The sequence below is a fragment of the Sarcophilus harrisii genome, chromosome 6, assembly GCF_902635505.1.
Source record: "Sarcophilus harrisii chromosome 6, mSarHar1.11, whole genome shotgun sequence".
Classification (NCBI taxonomy): Eukaryota; Metazoa; Chordata; class Mammalia; order Dasyuromorphia; family Dasyuridae; genus Sarcophilus; species Sarcophilus harrisii.
The window spans coordinates 248,759,061-248,778,606 of record NC_045431.1 but is presented as its reverse complement, the minus strand read 5'-3'; the positions used below and the strand labels follow the sequence as shown (position 1 = coordinate 248,778,606).

The following is a 19,546-nucleotide window of genomic DNA, read 5'->3' as shown; positions in this document are numbered from 1 at the left end:
ACCAATCCCCAAGGGGGCTGTAGAGGCGGGCAGCCTCCCCCCACCTCTCACAGTTGAGTTTGCAAATTCAAGGCCGGGAGAGAAGAGTCCAAAAAGCAATATTTCTCATCACATGCCAAAAACTGGGAACAGAGAGAGGGGGGCAGGCCCAGTCTGAGCCTCTCTGGCTTCCTTGGGGATTACCTTTAGCCCAACTCTCCTGGGTGGCAGGGGATGCTGGGTCCTGGCTTCAGGAAGGGGGACCTGCCTCCCTCTTGGCAGAGGCCCTTTTATTTTTTATTCTGATTAGCCATTTTAAACCAACAAGGAATAAAAAGAAATCCTGATCTAAATCTGCTGCCCTGGATCTGTGTTCTTTCTGGTCTTGCCAGTTCCACCCTTTTCCTGGTGGGAGGCGGCCACTGGGGCCATCAGGCTCTGGAGGCCCGGGCTCGGGGCAAAGCTGCTCCTAAGTGGTACCTGCTCGACTTCCGTCTCTTTTGGAAGAGAGCCCAAGCTAGGGCAAGTCATAACGAATCAGGGAGGTCAGTCCAGGTTTTCAGGGTGCTTAATCTTGGTTTCACCTTTGGAAAGGTGTAGCACCCGCGGTGGCTGCCAACTAGGGGCCCTCACCACGGACCTTATCCAGTCAAATGTCAGGTGGGGTCGAGGGCCACCTGCTGGCACTGGGGGAGAACTACAGTTACCCTCTGGCATGACCTCCACTGCAAAAAGTGGGGAGCTTACCCCTCTGCCAGGTTTAAGGGGAGAAACGGGTCCTAGCAGATTTATGGGAAGGAGGGAAGCACCTACCTTTGCCAGAGCTTTGCCTTGAGCGCACTGGTTTAGGACCCATCCTGATTAAAGCCTGACCCGTTGCCCAGTTTTTACTCAAACCCGCGGCAGCCAACGCAGATTAGACTAGTGGTTTCACCTTTGGAAAGGTGGAAAGAGACCCGGCTGCGGCTGTCTAACAGGAATTGTGGAGCCGTCAGACGACTTCTCCATTTTCTCAACTATAAAAATGGGGAGGCTGGAAATTCTCCACACCTTAAGGTGCTAAGAAACCCTCAAGTCATAGGACTTCTTCCTGTCCTTATTAACAAAGGCCCGATTGACCCTTGCCCTCGATTTTCCATGTGACAGCGGCACCGTGGCAGGCTTAGCAATGTGGATACTGGGCCCCCTACTCCATTTGGGGTGGCATTCCAACACTTGGCTACCTGTCCTCCAGAAAGCCGACCCGGTAGTTGTTCTCAATGGAGCCCACTATGGCCGCTCCCCTGCTGAAAACCAGTAGGACAAGGGCCACTTAGCATAAACGCAGCATCCTCAACCCTGCCCCTGGAGGAGAGCAGCACTGGTTCCCAACACCCAAGCGTCACAACTCAGTCAGTTTGGTACAATATAAATTTTTAAAAAAGAAACCAACCCCTAATAAACCAATCCAAATCCGAAAAACAGACAAACTGTACAAAAAGACATGGAGAGAAGGCTCCTTGGGAAGGGAAGAGCGGCTCCCCGGAGAGCCAACCGAGCCGTGCCTGCTCCAGGCACTGCCCTTCCCACCCCTAATGAATCCGCCTCATTTGCCTCCAGCCAGAGCCGGCCTGGCCGGCATCCTTCCCATCATGGGGGGGATGCTCCCAGAGCTCTGTGTCCTCCAGCCTCCAAGGCTGCTTCCGTCGGCAAGTTCCGTGTAGGAGAAAAGAGCGCCCCGGCCTGTCGTCCAGTGATGTCGTTAACGGAGGCTACTGCTGCTGCTGGCCTGGGAGCTGCCCATACTGGGATGCTCTGGACTGTGGCGGTTCTGGGGAAAAAACAAGAAGCAGAAGTAGGGAAACCATCTCGATTTCAGGAAGCTCACCTCAGGTGGTAAACTCCACGACCCATCTCGTCCCGCCTTAAAGGACGAGGAGGCAAGAGGCTACACGGAGGTAGCGTGGGTGGGGGAGGAAAGGCCTGTTCTGGGAATCGGGAAAGTGGGGCTCGTGTCTCACTCAGCCTGGCCACTGGCTAGTTCGTGTAATCCTGTGGCCTCCCTTGACTTCTGAGCCTCACTTTACCTCACCAGCACAGCCTGATGGGCTTACACCAGGCACTCTGCCAGGGGCTGGAAATACAAGAAAAGTCCTTGCCCTCGAGGAGCTTCCATTCTACTGAAAATAAATGCAATGTCCTTGGAAGAAGAAGAGCACTCACAGCTACAGTGAGAAAGTCTTTCTAGAAGGTGGCACCTAAGGTGAGCCTTGAAGGAAGCTAAAGACTCTCAAAGTCAGAGGTGGGAAGGAGCGGATTTGAAGCATGGCCAGACTGTGTAAAGGCCCAGCTGAGTCTGGGGAAACAGACAACAGGCCCTTAGGCCAAAGAGTAGACTGTGTGTGAAGGAGAAATGGGAAATAAGTCAAGGAAGGCTGAAACCAGACTGTTAAGGCCAAGCTGAGAAGTTTGGCTCATCTCCACCAAGAGGGAACCATCCGTATTTCTGGCCAAAGTCTGATGTGACATGGACCTCCCCGTGCCCTCAACCTATCGTGGTGAAGCGAGGAGAAAAGCGGGAAGACAGGAGGCCGGTTGTCCAGATGAGAGGCGCCGGGAGGCTTAGACTGGGGTCACGAGTGTGAGTGGAAAGACGGGATGGCCGAGAGAGCTGTGGGGGCAGAACTGACAAGACTTGATAAGTGACTCCAAGTGAGGGGCAGAGAAGGAAGAGCCAAGAAGAAGGACAGCCCGAAGCAGCGCCAGCAACAGAAAACAGACAGAGGAAGACGATGAGTCCTTTAGAGACACAGAGTCTGAGAGGCCAAGGGACATGCAGGTAGAGAGGTCCGACAGGCAGGTGCTGAGGCAGCCTGGAGCTCAGGAGACAGGTCTGGAGGTCCGGCAGCTGTCTCCCTGGGGGTGCTCACAGAGGAGTTCACTGAGACGGGGGAAGAGAGACAGCAGAGGGTGAGGTGTGCAAGGTCCAGCAAGAGAGGCTGAGGACTAGCTAAGCAGCTAGGAGGAGAACCGGGAGAGAGTGGGGCAGGAAAACCCGTGGGGGAGAGAGAATACCAAGTCAGAGGAAGTGATGAGCCACGGAGAGGCCGCCGGGTCTGGCCGGCAAGAGCTGCCGGGTGTCGAGCAACATGGTCAGAAGGCAGACTGCAGAGGGAGGGAAGTAATGGGGAGCAAGGCAAGGAAGGCGGCCTTTCTGAGGGCCATGGCTGCGAATGGGAAGAGGAACACAGGACAAGCCAATCACGTGAAGGTTTTCTGTGGCTGGGGGACCTAGACCTACCTCAGGGTGACAAGCAGAAGGTGAGCAAGAGAGAGAGAGAGAGAGGAGGAAATTGAAGGAACAAAGCTCCTCCCCGAGAGGGGACCTCGAGACGGGCTCAGGACACAAGGAGAAGGCAAAGAGAAGGGCCCCAAGCGAGGGAAGAGGAGGCAGCGTGATGTGGCAGGGGCCCGAGGCGGTACAGAGAGCGGTTTCCTCAGCGAAGGAGGATGCAAAGTCCCCTGCTGAGAGCAAGGGGGGAAGCAGGAGGTACAGGAGATTTCCAAGACGAGGTCTGCACCGGTCGCTGCAGGGAGCTTCCTCAACTGTAAAATAGGTATAATCAGTAATACTTGTCCTACTTGGGTCCTAGGGTGGTTGTGAGCAAGGCCTTTGGCAACCCTTAGAGCCCTACACAAGCCTGAGAGGCCTACGGTCCCACGGGCTTCCAGCCACAGGTCCAACCTGAGGGAAAGGATTCGGATTCGCCTTAAGATAAAAACAAGATACACAGGACCTCACTGGGTTACAGGAAGAGACCACTATCCTACCTTCTTCTTCTTCTTTTCTTTCTTCTTCCTTTTCCGCTCAGGATCTTCTTCCTTTTTCTTTTTCTTTTTCTTGTGATCCGAATCGGATGGAGTTTCTATAGGAGACAGTATCACCTGTAGAGTTCCTACTGCTTATGAACTCAAAAGCCAACATGAAAACTGAGTCAAGGACAATGTTATTTTCCAAGTGGCTTGAAAGGGGCCTCAGGCTCTCCCAGGGACTCAGTGCCAAGGCCCCCCCAGGGTTCTTCCTGGAGTATAAAGGTGGGGCTCAGCAGGAGCTCTGTGTTAAGAGAATGACCTGGAATCAGGAGACCTGGGTTCGAATCCCAGCTCAGAGACTTCCTAGCTGTGTGGCCTTGGGTAAGCATTTCCTTTTTTGGGGCCTTGGTTTCCTCAGCTATAAAATGGGGATTATATCCTCACACTAGCTACCTTGCAGGGACTCTGTGAGGACAGTGCTCAAGAAGTGTGAGTGCCTACTGTTTTCGGCCTGCTTGAGGGCAGCAAGAATCAGATGCGGAAGATGTGATCGCTTTCTGGCCTTCGGGAGCAGCCTCTTACCTGGGGGGACAGGGTCCTGCGTCCGGCTCTGTTTGTGCTTATGCTTGTTCTTCTTCTTGGGTGGCTGGATGTGCATCAGCCGACACTGTTCTGGTAGCTGGAAGAAGGGCCCAGAGGCACCGTGAGTAGAAGCCGAGGCCACGCTCTCCGTGTCCAGCCCCCCAGCCCCTCCGCCCGAGCCACAGGACTCACCGGGCCGGCGTGCAGACGGAAGCCCGCCAGCATGGTGCCGGTGATGGGGTTGAAAGAGCCTCCCAGAATAGGCGGTTTCTCGATGAGGGACCGGAGGCCACTGTTGTCGTGGGAGCCCGGCAGGTCGATCATCCCGGGCAGGTCAGGCAAGAAATTGCTCAGCTTCTCCTTCACTTTCTTCCCACAGAACTTATTGTAGGCATGCTCCAGGTTGTAGTGCGTGATCAGATTGGTGCTCCCCGTCAGCTCGGTGCTGCCTGCGGAGAGAGGGTGGGGGAGAGGGAGTCAGGACCGGGCTCCGCTGCCGAGGGAGACCAGAAGCGCGAGCATGCCGACTCTGCTCCCCGAGAGAGCCATCCACGTTGGACTCCCCGTTTATAAACGAGGAGAGAACGCCAAGCGTCACCGGATGGCCATTTGTCCCTCTCTGCGCTAAGCATTAAGAGTAGGCAAACTTCTCTGTCCTAACTCTCAAATGATACTCTTTCTAAGGATGGCACGTTCCTAAGAAATCATAAAAATGCCTGCATGTTCACGGACCTTCAAACTACTCCATGGTCTGCCTGGTTACACTGGAGGTAGAAGAGAGGAGGAGGTGGGTGGAGGGGGCAGAAGGAAGGACAAGAGAGAATGAAACAGGTGAGAGAGGAGATCCATGGGGAAATCCGAGAGAATGGGAAAGACCGGAAGGAAGGCAGAGGGAGTCCCCCAAAGTTTGGGCTGGGCCTGTAGTTCCCTCGGGCTGCGGACTTCCGTGTTACCAGCAACACTGGGCTAACCAGTCCCTTCCTAACCATTTTGTGAAGTTCTTCACCTTCTCTGAGAAAGTTCTAGCATAAGGCTCTGTTCTGAATGGCCCATGAGCCACCTAAGGGCTGAGATAAAGCTTCTCTAACTCTTGGTTTACTTCCTGAATATCTTTCAGCTTCTTATTCACTGATCAAGAAACAACAAACACCTTGACCTAGTTAATTCTCAATTAATGTGGGGGTGAGGGGTGGGAATGCTTTCTATATATAGTGCCTAATGCTTTTGGACTGTAAAAAGATCCCTTGGGGTGTGATTTTGGAGTCCTTGCTAATGCACTATCTGACCTTGTGCAAGTCTTATCAGGTGGAAAGGGTGTTAGCAAGGGAGTTAGCAAGTTAGAAAGTTGAGAGTCAAACAGAGGTTTTTATATTTGTGTGTATATATATATTTACATTTGATCCTGGAGGTCCGCAGAGGGCTACTGGAGTTTGCTGAGTGGGGTTTGACATGGTGAGGTCTGTGCTTCAGGAAGTTCACTTTTTGACACTGAAGCAGGAAGGCAGCCCCATGAAGGCTGGGATGATAAAGGCCGCATCAGGATAATGGCAGACTCGGAGGAGGAAAAAGATGTACAATCGAGCTATTGGGAAGGTAGTTTTCACAGGACTGGCAACTGACTGGATACAAGGAGTGAGAGCCAGAGTGACTAGAAGGACGGTGAGACTGACAGCAAGAAAGAAGTTAGAAGGGAAGTTTTTGGGGTTTTTTTGGGGAAAGATAATGAGTTCTATTCTGTTCATGTTAAGTTTAAGAGGACATCCACTTCAAGATGTCCAAAGTGCTCTGTCTACTCTACTGTCTCTGAGCTCTTCCTGAAACGGGGGTAACTTGTTAGATCTCTGATAAAATTACACTATGGAAAAACTCTGAATTATTACCTATAATACCAATTATGTGTAGTCATATAACTGACATTGGAAACAAGAATAGTACAGATAAATAAAATGTACACCCACCATAAAGGACTTTCATTAGACATTTTAAAAACAATTTACAGGTATTATTTATTCCAAATCCCTCTAAGTAGTTTTCTCTTCCTTTTAAGGTTAAAAAAAAAAAAAAAAGACATAGTCCACACCGGTTGACTCCATCTCCTACAATCCACACAACAACCCTCAGCTGTCAATACTCCATATTGACTCAAGTTTTTGTTCAGCTCACTGGTGAGCTTGAGCTCTGAATCACTTCATAATGGAACATTCTACTCCACCTCACCCTCACTGCATACTCTTCTTAGGGATACCTGGGGATAGCTAGGTGGCAAAAGGGATTGAGTACCAGGCTTAGAATCAGGAAGACTCCTCTTTCTGAGTTCAAATTTACCCTCAGACACTTAATAGCTATGAGATCCTGGGCAGTCATTTCATCCTGTTTTCTTCAATTTCCTCCTCTGTAAAATGAGCTGCAAAATCTTAAATTTTTATTAAAAAATAAAATTTCCTGGAGAAGGAAATTGTATCTCTACCAAGAGCACTCTAAAGTGGCAGCATGTGACTGAAAAGAAAATTCAACAACCACATCAAGGGACACTTGAAGGAGGCTCATCTGGGAGCTCAGAGCTGATCAGCATGGCACCTGAGGCCCTTCTCCGAGATGGTCCTTGCCAACCTTCAATGCCACAATGGTACTAGCTCCTCCTCTCTTTCTCTCTCAGAATTTTTTTTATGGTCATGGGACTCATGAGACTCACAGCCCGGGATCTTACTCTTAGTCTTTTCTTCTCTTGGGCCCTCAGAGACCTCATCCATCCACACTCTTGTTTTTTACTATCTCCCAGAGGAGATATCTCTATCTCCCAGATATTACTATCTCTCAGAGGCACACCTCTACTCCAACCCTTATTTCTTTTTAAAAATCCAATTCTGTTTCCATCTTCCAATTAGAGAATTTTACTTAATCCCTTCAGTCAACTCAAACTCAACATTTCATTTTTTTTGTTTTTCTCTAATTTTTAAAAATAAATTTTCATTGATCACAGCTGTGGTACAACGGATAGCATGCTAGCCTGAAGTCAATCGTTTCAAAGCCAACCTCAGACACTTATTAGCTGTGACCCTCAACAAGTCACTTAACCTGTTTGCTTTGATTTCCTCAACTGTAATAGGAGGATAAAAACAACATCTACCTCAAGGATTATTGTGAGGATTAAATAAGAACAATGTGCAAAAACACAAAAGTACTTAGAGCAGTATCTGGCACATAGTAGACCCTATATTCCATTCCCTTCCCTTTCCTTTTTTACATCACTGTAATTTCCTCCAGGATTTCTCCTCTTCCTCCATGAAACCCACCCCATATCACAAACAGTAATTTTTAAAGGAAAAGAAAAAATTAATAAGAAAAAGAGGGAGAAATCAATACAAGTGATCAGTAAGTTGAAAAACTCTGAATATATGCACATTGTACATTTGTGGATCTCTACAAAGAGATGGAGTGGAGGTGTTTTCTTTTATCTTTTCTTTCATGACATGCTTGTTCTTTATAGTTTTGTCATATTCACTTTTAATTTTTTGGGGCTAATCTAGCCCTGCTTCCCTCCACTAACCTTTTAAGAGAGCTTATAGTAATTATAACTACATTCTCCTGATCTAGCTTCTCATTCATTCTATTAGGTGTCAACACAGTCATCACAACCCTCTACTCACTGACAGATATTTCTATTTACATTGTTGTAGTCAGTGTATATATATTGTTTCCATGGTTCTGCTTATTTCATTCTGCAACAATGCAAGCAGATCTTTCACGTACATGAACTGATGCTGAGTGAAATGAGCAGAATCAAGGGAACATTGTATACAGCAATAACAAGATTATATTCAAGACAATTCCAATAGATTCATAATGGAGAAAGCCATTGCCATTCAGAGAGAGAAAACAACAAAGACTGAATGTCAAAGCATAGTATTTTCACCTTTTTACTTTTTTTTTCCCTTTCTTATGTTTTTTTTCTCCCTTTTTATCTGACTTTTCTTGCCCAGCCTTATGAATATTGAAATATATTTAGAAGAACTTCACATGTTTAATCTATATTGGATTGCTTGTTGTCTTGGGAAGGGAGAAGGAAAAATGTGGAACACAAAGTTTTGCAAAGGTGAACATTGAAAACCATCTTTCCATGTATTTGGAAAAATAAAAAGTTAAAAAAAAAGTCAAGTAGATCTTTCCATGCTTTTCTAGTTTCATCATATTCATTTCTTATAACATAGTAATATTCTAGTAATTGTGGTACATTTATGTACGTATGAAATATCAATGTTGTAATATCTCTAGATCAGAAAGTATGGACATTTTAATCACTTTATTTGAATGATTTCATATTGCTTTCTAAAATGTTTGTACTAATTTGCAGCTACCTCTACAGTATGCTAGCGCTTTGATCTACTCACAACTGCTCTCAAGCTGAATTTCTACCTATTGCCATTTCTGCCAATTTGCAGAGAGATTCCTGGAGGTTGTTTTAAGGTGCATTTCTTTTATTATTTACTGACCTGGAGCATTGTATTATGTGGTTATTAACAGTTTACGATTCTTTTGGGGAATTTTTCATATTCTTTAACCATTTATCTATTGGAAAATGGCTTTTGGTATTATATTTTATCTGTTAATTGTTTCTCTATCAAACCCAATACTTGGACAAATACGGCATTTCTAAAACAGAAATCATCACCCTCCCCTGACATAGTGGAACATATTACCATCTTCTTATCAATTTCTGTCATTTTACGGATGAGGAAGTGAAAGGTTAAAAAGCCAAACAGGTTAAATGGTTTGTCCACGGTCACACAGCCAGGATTTAAACTCTAAATTTTGATTTTTGAAGTGAATTCAACTTTTTACTGCACCAAGTACTACCCTTTTTTTGTTAACCAGGTTTAAGCACCGTTGACTCTTCCTTCTCCCTGACTCCTGTGGCCAAACAGTCAAAGTTCTCTGGCTACTTTGCTACTAACTCCTGTCTGTCCAGCCCTCCTCTTAACACTCGGGTAGCCTCTTCTTTCTGCAGCCAGTCCTCTCTCCTTCAGCCCGCCCAGGGTAATCTACTCTTCTTTTTCTTCAAGGTTATGAATAACGTCAATGTTGAGCTCAGCGGGCAGCCAGCCATCTGGCTGCTTTGTCACCTCCTCCCCCCCTGGGCTCTGCACATCTTGGCCCAGTTAGGTGGGCTGCCCGTGACGAATGCCCCAGCAGTGGGGATCATTCCTAACTCACTCGAGCCGCTGCGGGGACTCGCGCGGATGGACCCCAGCTTGCTGTCAGCTGGGAAGGGAAACCACCGTGGTTGCCCCCTTGGCTAACGGCACCAGCAGCCTCGAGAGGAGAGAGAGGAGGGAGGTCTGCAAAAACGGACTGTCCCCGGCTGCCTCGGAGAGCACCTCGTGGCAGCCTCACAAGCAGCCCTGAAGGAGGGGGCTGTCACAGCACAGAGGAGGCAGGCAAAGGCGGAATGACAAGCAACATTTGAACTCACTCTGGTCCAGAGCGAGACCCACTGGACCTCAACAGACAATTTATGTGACCTTTAAAAAGTTAAGCTTTTATTAATCGGTTACTACGCCGAAATGGCACAGCAGGAAACAAGAAGTTTAGAACCCGAGTCTTCCAGACTCCATGAGTCTGACGGACTCGGAGCCAGTTCATTGGCTAGCCCGCTCATTCGGTCCCGCCCCCTGGGCTCCCCGACTTACGGAAATCTCTACGTGGCCCCACCCCCTTTGCCCATTATTTGTCGCTTCCGCTCATTGGCCTAAAGCCCCAATCTTCACGCCCTCCCTGGGAGCTGATTGGCTGGTTTCCAAAAGCATCCGTACTCACCTGGGAGCTCCCGCATCAGGTAGAAGGGACCGCACCCAGCTGCGGCCTTGTCAGCGCCAGGAGGAGCTGGGGCCGCAGCGGCCGGGGGGACCGTTCCGGGGCCCCCACCGGGAGGAGGAGGAGGCGGAGGGGGCGGCTTCCCCGGCCCAAAGCCCAGCGTGGCTGGCGGCGGCGGCGGCGGCTCAGTCTGGGCACCGAAAAGTGCTGTGAAGTTCTCCATCGCACCGACCGCTCTGCCTCTGCCGCTGCCGCCACCGCCGCTGCTGCCGCCACCGCCACCGCTGCCGCCTCCGCCCACTCGGAGTCTAGCACCGCCGCGGCCTCTCATTGGGTAACTTTCTCTCGCAGCACCGCCCTCCTCTTCCTGGAGCTTCTATTTATTGGATGAGTCTGGCTCCACCGACCGCAGAACTTCCGTCGCTCTAAGATGACACAGAGGAAATGTAGGTCGGTGACCAGAGACCGTCTATCTCCCGCCCACCCCTTTCACTGCATCCAATCAGAGAGGAAAGCCGTGAGAGGCCAGCCTTTCAGAAAAGCCGTTCTTTCCGTCGTGTCCAATCACGATTCAGCTCCCGGCGCAGGCTCCGGAGCGACAAAGGCGCTGTCCAATTGGGAAGCCCGGATGGCAGAGGGTTGAGGGACACGTTCGGTGTCCGGCAGGTACTTTGGCGGAGCAGCTCCGACGGCCGAGACTGCGGCGGAATCCGCGGCTTCAGGGCCGGGAAGATGGCGGTGTTGGCTCCGCTGCTGGCGCTGCTGTACTCCGTGCCGCGGCTCTCGCGGTGGCTGGCCAAGCCGTACTACCTGCTGTCGGCCTTACTGTCGGTCTCCTTCCTGCTGGTGAGGAAGCTGCCGCCGGTCTGCCTCGGTCTCCCCACGCAGCGCGAGGACGGCAACCCCTGCGACTTTGACTGGGTGAGCGGAAGAGGTGGCTCCGGGTCACCGAAGGGCAGGGTGGGAACGGCGGGCCGGAGCTCGAGGGCGTAACGAGGGCCGGGTGGCAGGAGCGGTGACCCCAGGCCGCCCGGAGTTAGAGGGTGCGGAGGCAGCTGCCGAATGGAGCCCCGCTCGGCCTGCTTCTCCCAGCGTGACCTTGGGCTCCTCGATTCGTCCCACTGGGCCTCGATGGCCCCGGCTTCGAGCCTCCTGTGCTGTAAAGAAGGCCCTTGTGGAAATGGTCGAAAGGCAACCGCTTCCCCCAGTTTTTCCTCTTTGAGGCCTGAGTATTTGCCGTCCTGCAGGTCCGTAGCCCTTGCTTTCCGGGGAGTGGCGTCCTGGCAGTCCCTCGGAGGCCTAGGGGGTAGCCTGGGGATAGGAGGGTGGGAGAGCGGGGATCCGCACGGAAGATGCACCTCCTTTTGCTCATTATGTCAGTTTTTAATGAGCAGAAATCGGTTGTCTCTCCCACCCTTTCTCATCCAAAGTTAGTTTCAGTTTTAGCTTTGTCTAAAAGATCTCCCCGCCACGGAGAGCGTGGGCAAGCAGCCTGCTTTTCAGTCCCGGGACTCTTGGCTGGCCATTCAGTCACTGTTTTTAATCTCTTAAGAGTTGTTTTGCTTTGCATAGATCAGCCTATTATGTACTCAAACCCTCCTCCTTCCCTCTTCAGCTATTATGCTCCTCAGTTATTTTCCCCATCCTCCTCTCCCAGACCCACCCTGAACAAAAATTGGAAGGGTGGCTAAGGATTTGTCAGGTCTCATTCTTTCATTTACAGATAGCAAAATTGAGGCATACAAAGGGTAAGGAACGTGACAGATGTCACGGATGGAACATGTGCCTTTAGAAGTCCAGGGTTCTTTCTTGCGTATCATGTTACACCAAATGTCTTTTGTGGGTATAGCGCCATCCCATTCTAAAGGAAATAGAGAATAATAAGACTGTCGGAATCCCAGTGTCAACTCAACTGGAAACAAGGTGAAAACTCAAGGGTGACGTCAGGGTCCTGGTGTTTAACTCAATAGAATTGATACAGTGCTTGTTGGTTCACACCTTAGAGCGAATCCTTGCAGGGTGATGGGTTGCTAATACTGATAGACAATAATGCTTGTGTTCATACCTTTAGAGAGCTCATAGAAGCAAGAAATATTAAAGTACTCATTGGAGTTCACACAGTTTAGTATGAGATATTCAAATTTACACCTCCCTTAAGCCCTGCCTCCAGAAGGAGGAGTTAACCTTTGAGAGATCATATATATAGAGGAAGCTCTTAGAGCTTAAAAGACCTACTCCCGAACATTGACTGGGGTCAGAGAGGAGCACTCTGCCGGGAAGCGCACAAGCCCTCTCTTAGAGGCAAGAGAGATTCATTGCATCTTCCACCTTGGTGTTGGCTGGAGGCTGAAGAAAGCAGAGGCAGAGGCCAAGAACAAAGCTGCAAGAGCTCTTAAAACCAAGCAGAGAGATAGGCCTCAACTAACCGGGCTATTTTGGAAGGAGAAAATAAACGTTTGCATTTTTACCAGCTGGCTGCATTTTGGAGTAATTATTTATTTCAACTGAAACTAAGGCTGCCTCAAGAAAACCTCCCCGAGAAACCTGCCTTCTCCCAGAGAGAACTACTTATATTTTAAAGAAGATCATAACATAAGACCTTCTGGGAGACCTATCTAGGAGGATAGAATAACAATAAATTATAACACCTTCCTCCCATTTCTACTGTAATTACAAAGTTCTTTCCAAACAACCTTCATATAAGACTCAAAGGTGAATAAGATGATTCTTGCTTTTCTGGGACCTCAAGTCTCACAGAAGCGAATACGTGACATTTCTCCTCTCCACCTCTTGTCTTTGCTGGCATAGGCCAGCACCCCAGTTCTAGCGTTTTTGTCAACCTGAATTTTCTGAAAAGTTTTTCTGCTTCTATTCTTCTTTCCGTAGAGCCCTTGTGCCTTTATATTTGCCTAGAAATCGAGTTATGTAATGCCATACTGGAAAATCTTTAAATTTTTTAAAATTAAATTTTATCTCATTCTTCATTGAGTCTAATATCTGTCAGGATGTTGATACCATGTTTCATCAGGAGAATTTGGAATTGTGCTTAGTCAGTGCATTGATCATAATTCCTAGGTCTTTCAGTTATTTATCTTTCTAATAACGCTTTTATTACATAAATCTTTTTATTGGTTCTGTTCACTTTTCTCTGCATCAATCCATACAAGTGCCTCCTAATTTTCTCTGAAACTGTCATAATTATTGTCATCTTATTGCAGCACACTAGCATACTCTCACATTGATGTGGCATTGGTTGTTGAGCCATTCCTCAGCTCTTCACCCATTCACTTGACAGTTCTTTGCTGTGGCAAAAAACGTTGCTATAGAGGTTTGGCGTACATGCGTCCTTTTCCTCTTATCTCCCAGCAAGAAATAGTGGTATTGCTAAGTTAGAATGTATATAAGAACAGCTCTATGGGCCAAGTTCTGAATAGCTTTCCAGAGTGACTGGACCAGTCAGTTCAGTTTCCTCAACAGTGTGTTTTGCCTGTTAATTCATAAGCCTAGAGCATTTATTGTTTCCCTTTTCTGGTCATTTTTGCCAATCTGATGAATGTAAGGTAGAACCTCTTAATTATTTTAATTAACATTTCTCTAATTATTAGTAGTTTGGAATATTTTTTTTCATATAACTATTGATAGCTGAGTGATAGCACCATTTGTTGTATGAGGAATCTGTTTTCTCCATGCCTTACAAATGAGACCTTTATCAGCCTTCTGCTGTCTGCTATTACTCCAACCAAACTTGCTGTTCTTCCTGTGGCACACATTGCTCTGTTCTTATAACTAGAGTGTTCTCCCTCTTCCCTCTGCTTCCTGAATTCCTATTTGTTTAAAGATCAACTTTGATGCTCTCTCCTCCGGGAACCCATCCCAGAAGATTCACCCCCTATTCTTTACTCCACCCCCACTTCTGTCCTTTAATTCAGATAGAATTCTGTTTTGTATGCAGGCACATAAGATCAGTGTGACCGCAGGCACTCGGGTAATTTTGCCCCTCCTGGACTGTTTCCTCAGCTGAGGAGAGCTTCTTTTCCTTCCCCAAACTTTATTCCCCTGCCCCACAAAGCATTTGCAGGTTTGGAAGGTCATTAGGTAAACTTTTTTTAGCTCCTCCACTCCTCCAGGGCTCACAGCCACTTAATAAGTGTTTGTTTTTTTTGTGGCCTTCAACAGGCCAACATGCAGAGGTAAAATGTCTCTATAAAATAAGAGGAGTCTGCTCTATCTGTATCTAATGGGTGAGGTCCTCCCTACCTACAGTAAAATTCTGAGTGTGAGTGATTTTCCACTTTCTTCTTCTGTCATCTCCTACTTCACCCAGGCCCCATTCTTGGTTTCTCCAACCTCAGGCTGTATTATAATAGCACATGGTAGGCACATAACAAATGATTGACTGAGATGGATATCACCTCTAATTTCTGCACAAGACTCACCAGAGTTTATTCAGTTTGCTTTTCATTGATTATGGAAAATTGAGGTAGAAAAGCCAGATTTCAGATGCATCCCGAAGTTATGCTTTCTTTATGTTCTTCATGTTGGTTGGGGTCATTTGCTTCCCTCTGTGCTACATAAGGATGGAATCGGGGAAAATGACTGGGCTGCTGCTGACAGTGGTATTCCTAAAAGAGACAGGCTGAGGAAGCTGCCATGTAAATTCTTATTCCTAAAGAGAGAATGATTGGGTTACCTGTAATGAAATATAATCATGTTTTAGGACAAAAGCATCTTTTCCAGAATTCATCCTGCTTATGATGACTGATGTTCACCCCATTCAGGGAACTTTTGTTTCCAAATTGGTGACTTTTTGCTGGGCTAAAGGCCTCCCTCTGTACAGAAAATTGTTAAGCACTTTTTTGTTGAGATGGGATTGACTTGGGCTTCTTAAGCATGAATAGTTTCATGATCTCCTGATGCTTTGACACATTAGTCTGTAAACAAAATGATCCCTCACCATCACCACCACCACCACCCCCTTACCAGAAGTAACCCAAGGGGGATATAGGATGAAACTGGCAAACCCCGTGTCACTGTTAGAGGAAAAGGTGCACCTTGTCTTTGCAGACTTAAATAGTGTTACTCTGCATGAGGGAGAAAGGTATTTTGGTTTAAATGTGTATGGGAATTCAATGGAAAATCCCAGCACTTCATTGTGTTGGCTTTCCTGCCACTTGGCGACCATTTCCCAGTTCTCCATGTATCCCATGCAGCTGCCTGGTGCTGCCATCTTCACTGGATCTCCTGGCTTGCTGCCGTGTGCGTGTCTCTGCCTAGGTTTTTCATGTACAGTCACTGTGATTCTCTTGCAGAGGGAAGTGGAGATCTTAATGTTCCTCAGTGCCATTGTAATGATGAAGAACCGGAGATCAAGTGAGTGTGCCCCCTTGCTCCTCATCCTCTCTGCAAAGCCCAGCTGTGAGGAGTGCACACGTACTTCTTGGAACCTCTTTCCCCATCTTGCAGTTGGGGATATTGTTAGCTGGTCTGCCTCCTGAGACATTTGGGAAGATCCAGTGTTTTCATTGTGGGTAAAGAGCTTTTCTGACCAGGATCCATATTGGTTTTAGCTGGTGGTCTTATGCGATTTCCTTTTCTTCAAAGAAAGAATATTGTTTTGTGGGGTGGAACCAGACTAGTGGACTTGAGGCCTTAGGGAAGTTTTCCATACCTGGGCTAACGTGGCTCCCGGGTAGGGACTGGGAAGGTTGTCCAGCATCTTTCAGCTCTAGCCTGGCCCTGACCCATGCTGTCTGTGTTTCAGTTACCGTGGAGCAGCATATAGGGAACATCTTCATGTTCAGTAAAGTTGCCAATGCCATCCTCTTTTTCCGCCTGGACATTCGCATGGGCCTGCTGTACATCACACTCTGCATAGGTGAGGGTCTCGGGGGAAATGGGTTGATTGGCTTTAGGTCAGGCATTGACTAGACTCTGGGACCTAGTCCTCATCCAACACCAGATTCCAACTCTTTGTTGCTCTCATTTGACTCAAAACTCAGCAGTAAAGAAAAATGCACATGGTTTGGGCAGAGGGCACAAATGCCCAAGAAAGGTCTGTTTTTTTAATGCTTTATTTCTGGTTTTTAGTGTTCCTGATGACTTGCAAACCTCCCCTCTACATGGGTCCTGAGTACATCAAGTACTTTAATGACAAGACAATTGATGTGAGTGGTTATTCTTTCTGTACCCTGAAGTCCTAGGGAAGGTGTGTATGTGTGTGGTGAAGGAGGGATAGGAGATATTGTTAAGATGGAGGAGGGCAAGTTTTTGCTAGGAGGAACGACTGTGCTTAGGAATTTGTATCATTGCATCAGGAATGTCATGTGGTTGTGTGTTTGTATGCAGAAAAGGTGAAGAACTAGATTCTAGGGTCTGAGATTTCCTCAGGGACCTGTGTCCTCCTGACAGATCTAACTTATCTTGTATTTGGCAGGAAGAGCTGGAACGGGACAGACGGGTCACATGGATCGTGGAGTTCTTTGCCAATTGGTCTAATGAGTGCCAGTCATTTGCTCCTATCTATGCTGACCTCTCTCTCAAGTGAGTAGCACACCACAAGAAACAGTGGAAACAGTTGCCCCCTCATTGTTTTTCATTTTTGACTGATGCATGGTCTGTTCCATCCAGAACCCCTGAATAGGCTCTTCCTGCTATTTGTCACCAATCTTCCTTCTCTGGAGTCTGTTTCTTTATGGCCTGTTCATTATGTTTTAATGTTCATATCTCCTTGCTAGGTACAATTGTACAGGGCTGAATTTTGGGAAAGTGGACGTTGGACGCTATCCTGATGTCAGTACACGGTATGTGGTTTCCTAAGCAACGGAATGAACAGGCACATGCTTGGAGATTGAGCTTAAATAAATGGTCCTTTATTTCCCTTTCAGGTACAAAGTGAGCACGTCACCTCTCACCAAACAGCTTCCCACCCTGATCCTGTTCCAGGGGGGGAAAGAGGTAATGCGGAGACCCCAGATTGACAAGAAAGGTCGAGCTGTCTCTTGGACTTTCTCTGAGGTACTTAAAAAGGCCCATGCATGAGAAATGCAAGGAAGGAGTATATCCTCTCTTTTAATGCCTAAGAACACAAGGGGGGGGGGGGGGGGGGGGGGGGGAGGGAGAGGTTAAAGCTTCTCTCATTTCTCACAACTTATCACAATCTCGAACAGCTTTGGAAGCTTGTCTCCTTAAACAGGATCCAAATACAAGGAATACCAAGTTACCCAGAACCTCTGTTCTTGACTTCATTTATGTGAACTATAAAAAGTCTGAGTGACATTGTTTTCTGGGAAATTATTTTATTAATGATGCAGATAATTAACAGTAGGGGTCAGTGGCACTTTCAAATGCCAAAGACTTCATGGAACCCACTCTAGACTTTATATGCCCTTAGAAAAGAGTGGGTGGTTCCAGAAGGTGGCAATCGGCTCTGATTGGTAAACGGTGAGAATAATGAGTAGAAGTGGGGTCATCTAGACAGGGTCTACCTCCCATCCTAGCCTAAGCAGAACCCTGTGGGCTTTGCCTCCAGATGGTCTGAACTAAATTGGAAATCTAGAGATTTGCAGTCTCCTTCAGATTCTTTCCTGACCACTGGGGGATGAGAGAAATGGAAAAAACCCTGGATCTCCCCAATAATTGGTTATTTAATGATCTTTTCTCATTTAATCTGAATCGGTTTGTGTCTTCCTGCTTTCCATAGGAGAATGTGATCCGGGAATTCAGCCTGAATGAGCTGTACCAACGTGCCAAGAAACAGACCAAGACCCGAGATGTGATCCCTGAGGAGCCACCCGAGGGTACAGCTCCTCACAGCCAGCCGGCTGAGGAAAGCAAGAAGGAGAAATAGGAGCTCTGCTCTTCCTTTTCCAGGGGGCCCTCTTCCTTTTTCCTGGTTTGCCTTTACAGGTCCTGTCCTTAGTAATAAGGGACTTCATAACCTGCTGCCTTTTAGTATTTATATTTATTCCTTATTTGGAATAGACCTGGAACCAGGCCCAAGGCTGTCAGGGGAGGAATTAACAAGGCAGACAAAAGAATGTCTTTTGTGGCCAAGCTTCTCCTCCCATTTCACCAAAGGGGAAAAAAAATCAATTCCTTATCTTGGAAGGAGGAAATTTACTTCTGAATGTGAACATTTTTATACTGACTGGAGGCCTGGAAAAACAGAGAATGGGCTAATCCAGAAGTCGTGTGTCTTTACTATCCTGTGGTCTCAGTGTTCCTTCTAGAGGGAAGGAGCCTCTTCAGGTTTCAGCTTAGAGGCCTCCCTAACATCTTCAGGATCGTTGACTTCATTTCCCTTCTGACTTTATTTAACATTGGGTAAAGAGTTTAAACTTTAACTCTGATTTGACTACTAATAAAATTCATTTACAACAGGTCTGCTCTAGAGGAGTGTGGAAAGGTGGGAGTGCAAGTTTCTTTAAAGAGCAGTAGTTAATTTCAACACTCCTTTCATCTGAATCAAAGAAAACCTTTGAAATGCCTCTGTGTGTTGGAGGCTGGAAGAGAAAGGGGGAGGGGGGGACGAGTATTACAGCTTCAGTTTTAGCAACTCTGTTTTCTTTGTGCCCTGCACTCCAAAATTGAGCAAATAAAAAAGACTTCAAATATGGAGTGACTGGTCCTGCGGGGGAGATTCCTATTTTGCCTGGGTCTGAAGGGGTGGGTGAGATTCCATCTTCCCATACCTCATGGTGCGACATTGGGTTGATCAGAGTTCAAAGGGCTCTCAAAGCTTTTTCTCCCAAATCTCGTTGCATGGATCGTTTCAAAGTCCCCTTGCGCAGGGGACTTTGCCCCCTCCTGTCCTGTCTCACCACTTCTGGGGACCCAACAGCATCCCCATTACCTTGGAAGGCCACGGTTTGGTCAGCCACCCTCCCGCCCGCGCCTGTCTGATGGGCTGAGCGTCTGCTTTGCATTTGTTTCATTAAAGATTTAATTTGGAGCCTTTGGCTCCGTCGTGGCTGACTCGGGGCTTGGAACATCCCGCATTTTGACCCGTGTTCGGTGGGGGCATGGTTTTCGGTACCAGCTTCGGGGAGCTGGTGCCGAAGACTCGCCCCCGGAAGTATTTTTCACTCGCTTCCCTCCACTTGTGTTTGATTTTACGCCCTCAGAAGTGCAGCCGGCTCTGCCGCTGCCCTCTGGTCCGGCAGACCATCCTCCTCTCCTGGCTCCGGGACAGAACCTGAGGCGCCCCACCTTGTGGGGAAACCCAGGCTCAGTACCCTCCCATCTTTTCAGACTGATGAAGAGGGCGGCGCAGCAGACCGTGACCCTGGGGGGTTAGGCACCGCGCCCGGGGCGGGGCTCACCGCTAGCAATGAGCCCAAGAAGGAAATGGCCAATTGCGCAGGAGGCCGCTCTGGACGCCCAA

General features: G+C 47.9%; 2 protein-coding genes across 3 annotated transcripts; one reads left to right on the top strand and one right to left on the bottom strand.

Moving 5' to 3' along the window:
• Positions 1-1,371: 1,371 nt before the first annotated feature.
• MED19 (mediator complex subunit 19) lies at positions 1,372-10,644 on the bottom strand. Its single transcript, XM_031942683.1, has 5 exons — positions 10,168-10,644; positions 4,546-4,802; positions 4,354-4,450; positions 3,790-3,884; positions 1,372-1,789 (listed from the first exon to the last, which is right to left on the bottom strand). Exons 1-5 carry the CDS (start codon positions 10,493-10,495, stop codon positions 1,721-1,723), a joined length of 846 nt encoding a protein of 281 aa, XP_031798543.1. The 5' UTR covers positions 10,496-10,644; the 3' UTR covers positions 1,372-1,720.
• Positions 10,645-10,738: 94 nt separating this feature from the next.
• TMX2 (thioredoxin related transmembrane protein 2) lies at positions 10,739-18,780 on the top strand. Of its 2 annotated transcripts, XM_003773876.4 has the most exons (8): positions 10,740-11,085; positions 15,474-15,534; positions 15,926-16,039; positions 16,252-16,328; positions 16,598-16,704; positions 16,899-16,964; positions 17,049-17,178; positions 17,864-18,780. In XM_003773876.4, exons 1-8 carry the CDS (start codon positions 10,897-10,899, stop codon positions 18,008-18,010), a joined length of 891 nt encoding a protein of 296 aa, XP_003773924.1. In that variant the 5' UTR covers positions 10,740-10,896; the 3' UTR covers positions 18,011-18,780. The 2 variants fall into 2 exon arrangements, with proteins under 2 accessions (XP_031798542.1, XP_003773924.1); XM_031942682.1 differs by lacking the exon at positions 17,864-18,780 and having other exon boundaries at positions 10,739-11,085; positions 16,899-16,953; positions 17,049-17,141.
• The last annotated feature ends 766 nt before the right edge of the window (positions 18,781-19,546 follow it).

Excerpts from the sequence above, each read along its gene's own strand:
- MED19 (XM_031942683.1), bottom strand. The coding sequence starts at position 10,495 with ATGAGAGGCCGCGGCGGTGCTAGACTCCGAGTGGGCGGAGGCGGCAGC. Across the intron at positions 3,885-4,353 it reads GCAGGACCCTGTCCCCCCAG|AAACTCCATCCGATTCGGAT; the intron begins GTAAGAGGCTGC and ends TGTCTCCTATAG. Across the intron at positions 1,790-3,789 it reads AAGAAAAGAAGAAGAAGAAG|AACCGCCACAGTCCAGAGCA; the intron begins GTAGGATAGTGG and ends TTTTTTCCCCAG.
- TMX2 (XM_003773876.4), top strand. The coding sequence starts at position 10,897 with ATGGCGGTGTTGGCTCCGCTGCTGGCGCTGCTGTACTCCGTGCCGCGG. Across the intron at positions 16,705-16,898 it reads TATGCTGACCTCTCTCTCAA|GTACAATTGTACAGGGCTGA; the intron begins GTGAGTAGCACA and ends TCTCCTTGCTAG. Across the intron at positions 16,965-17,048 it reads TATCCTGATGTCAGTACACG|GTACAAAGTGAGCACGTCAC; the intron begins GTATGTGGTTTC and ends TTTCCCTTTCAG.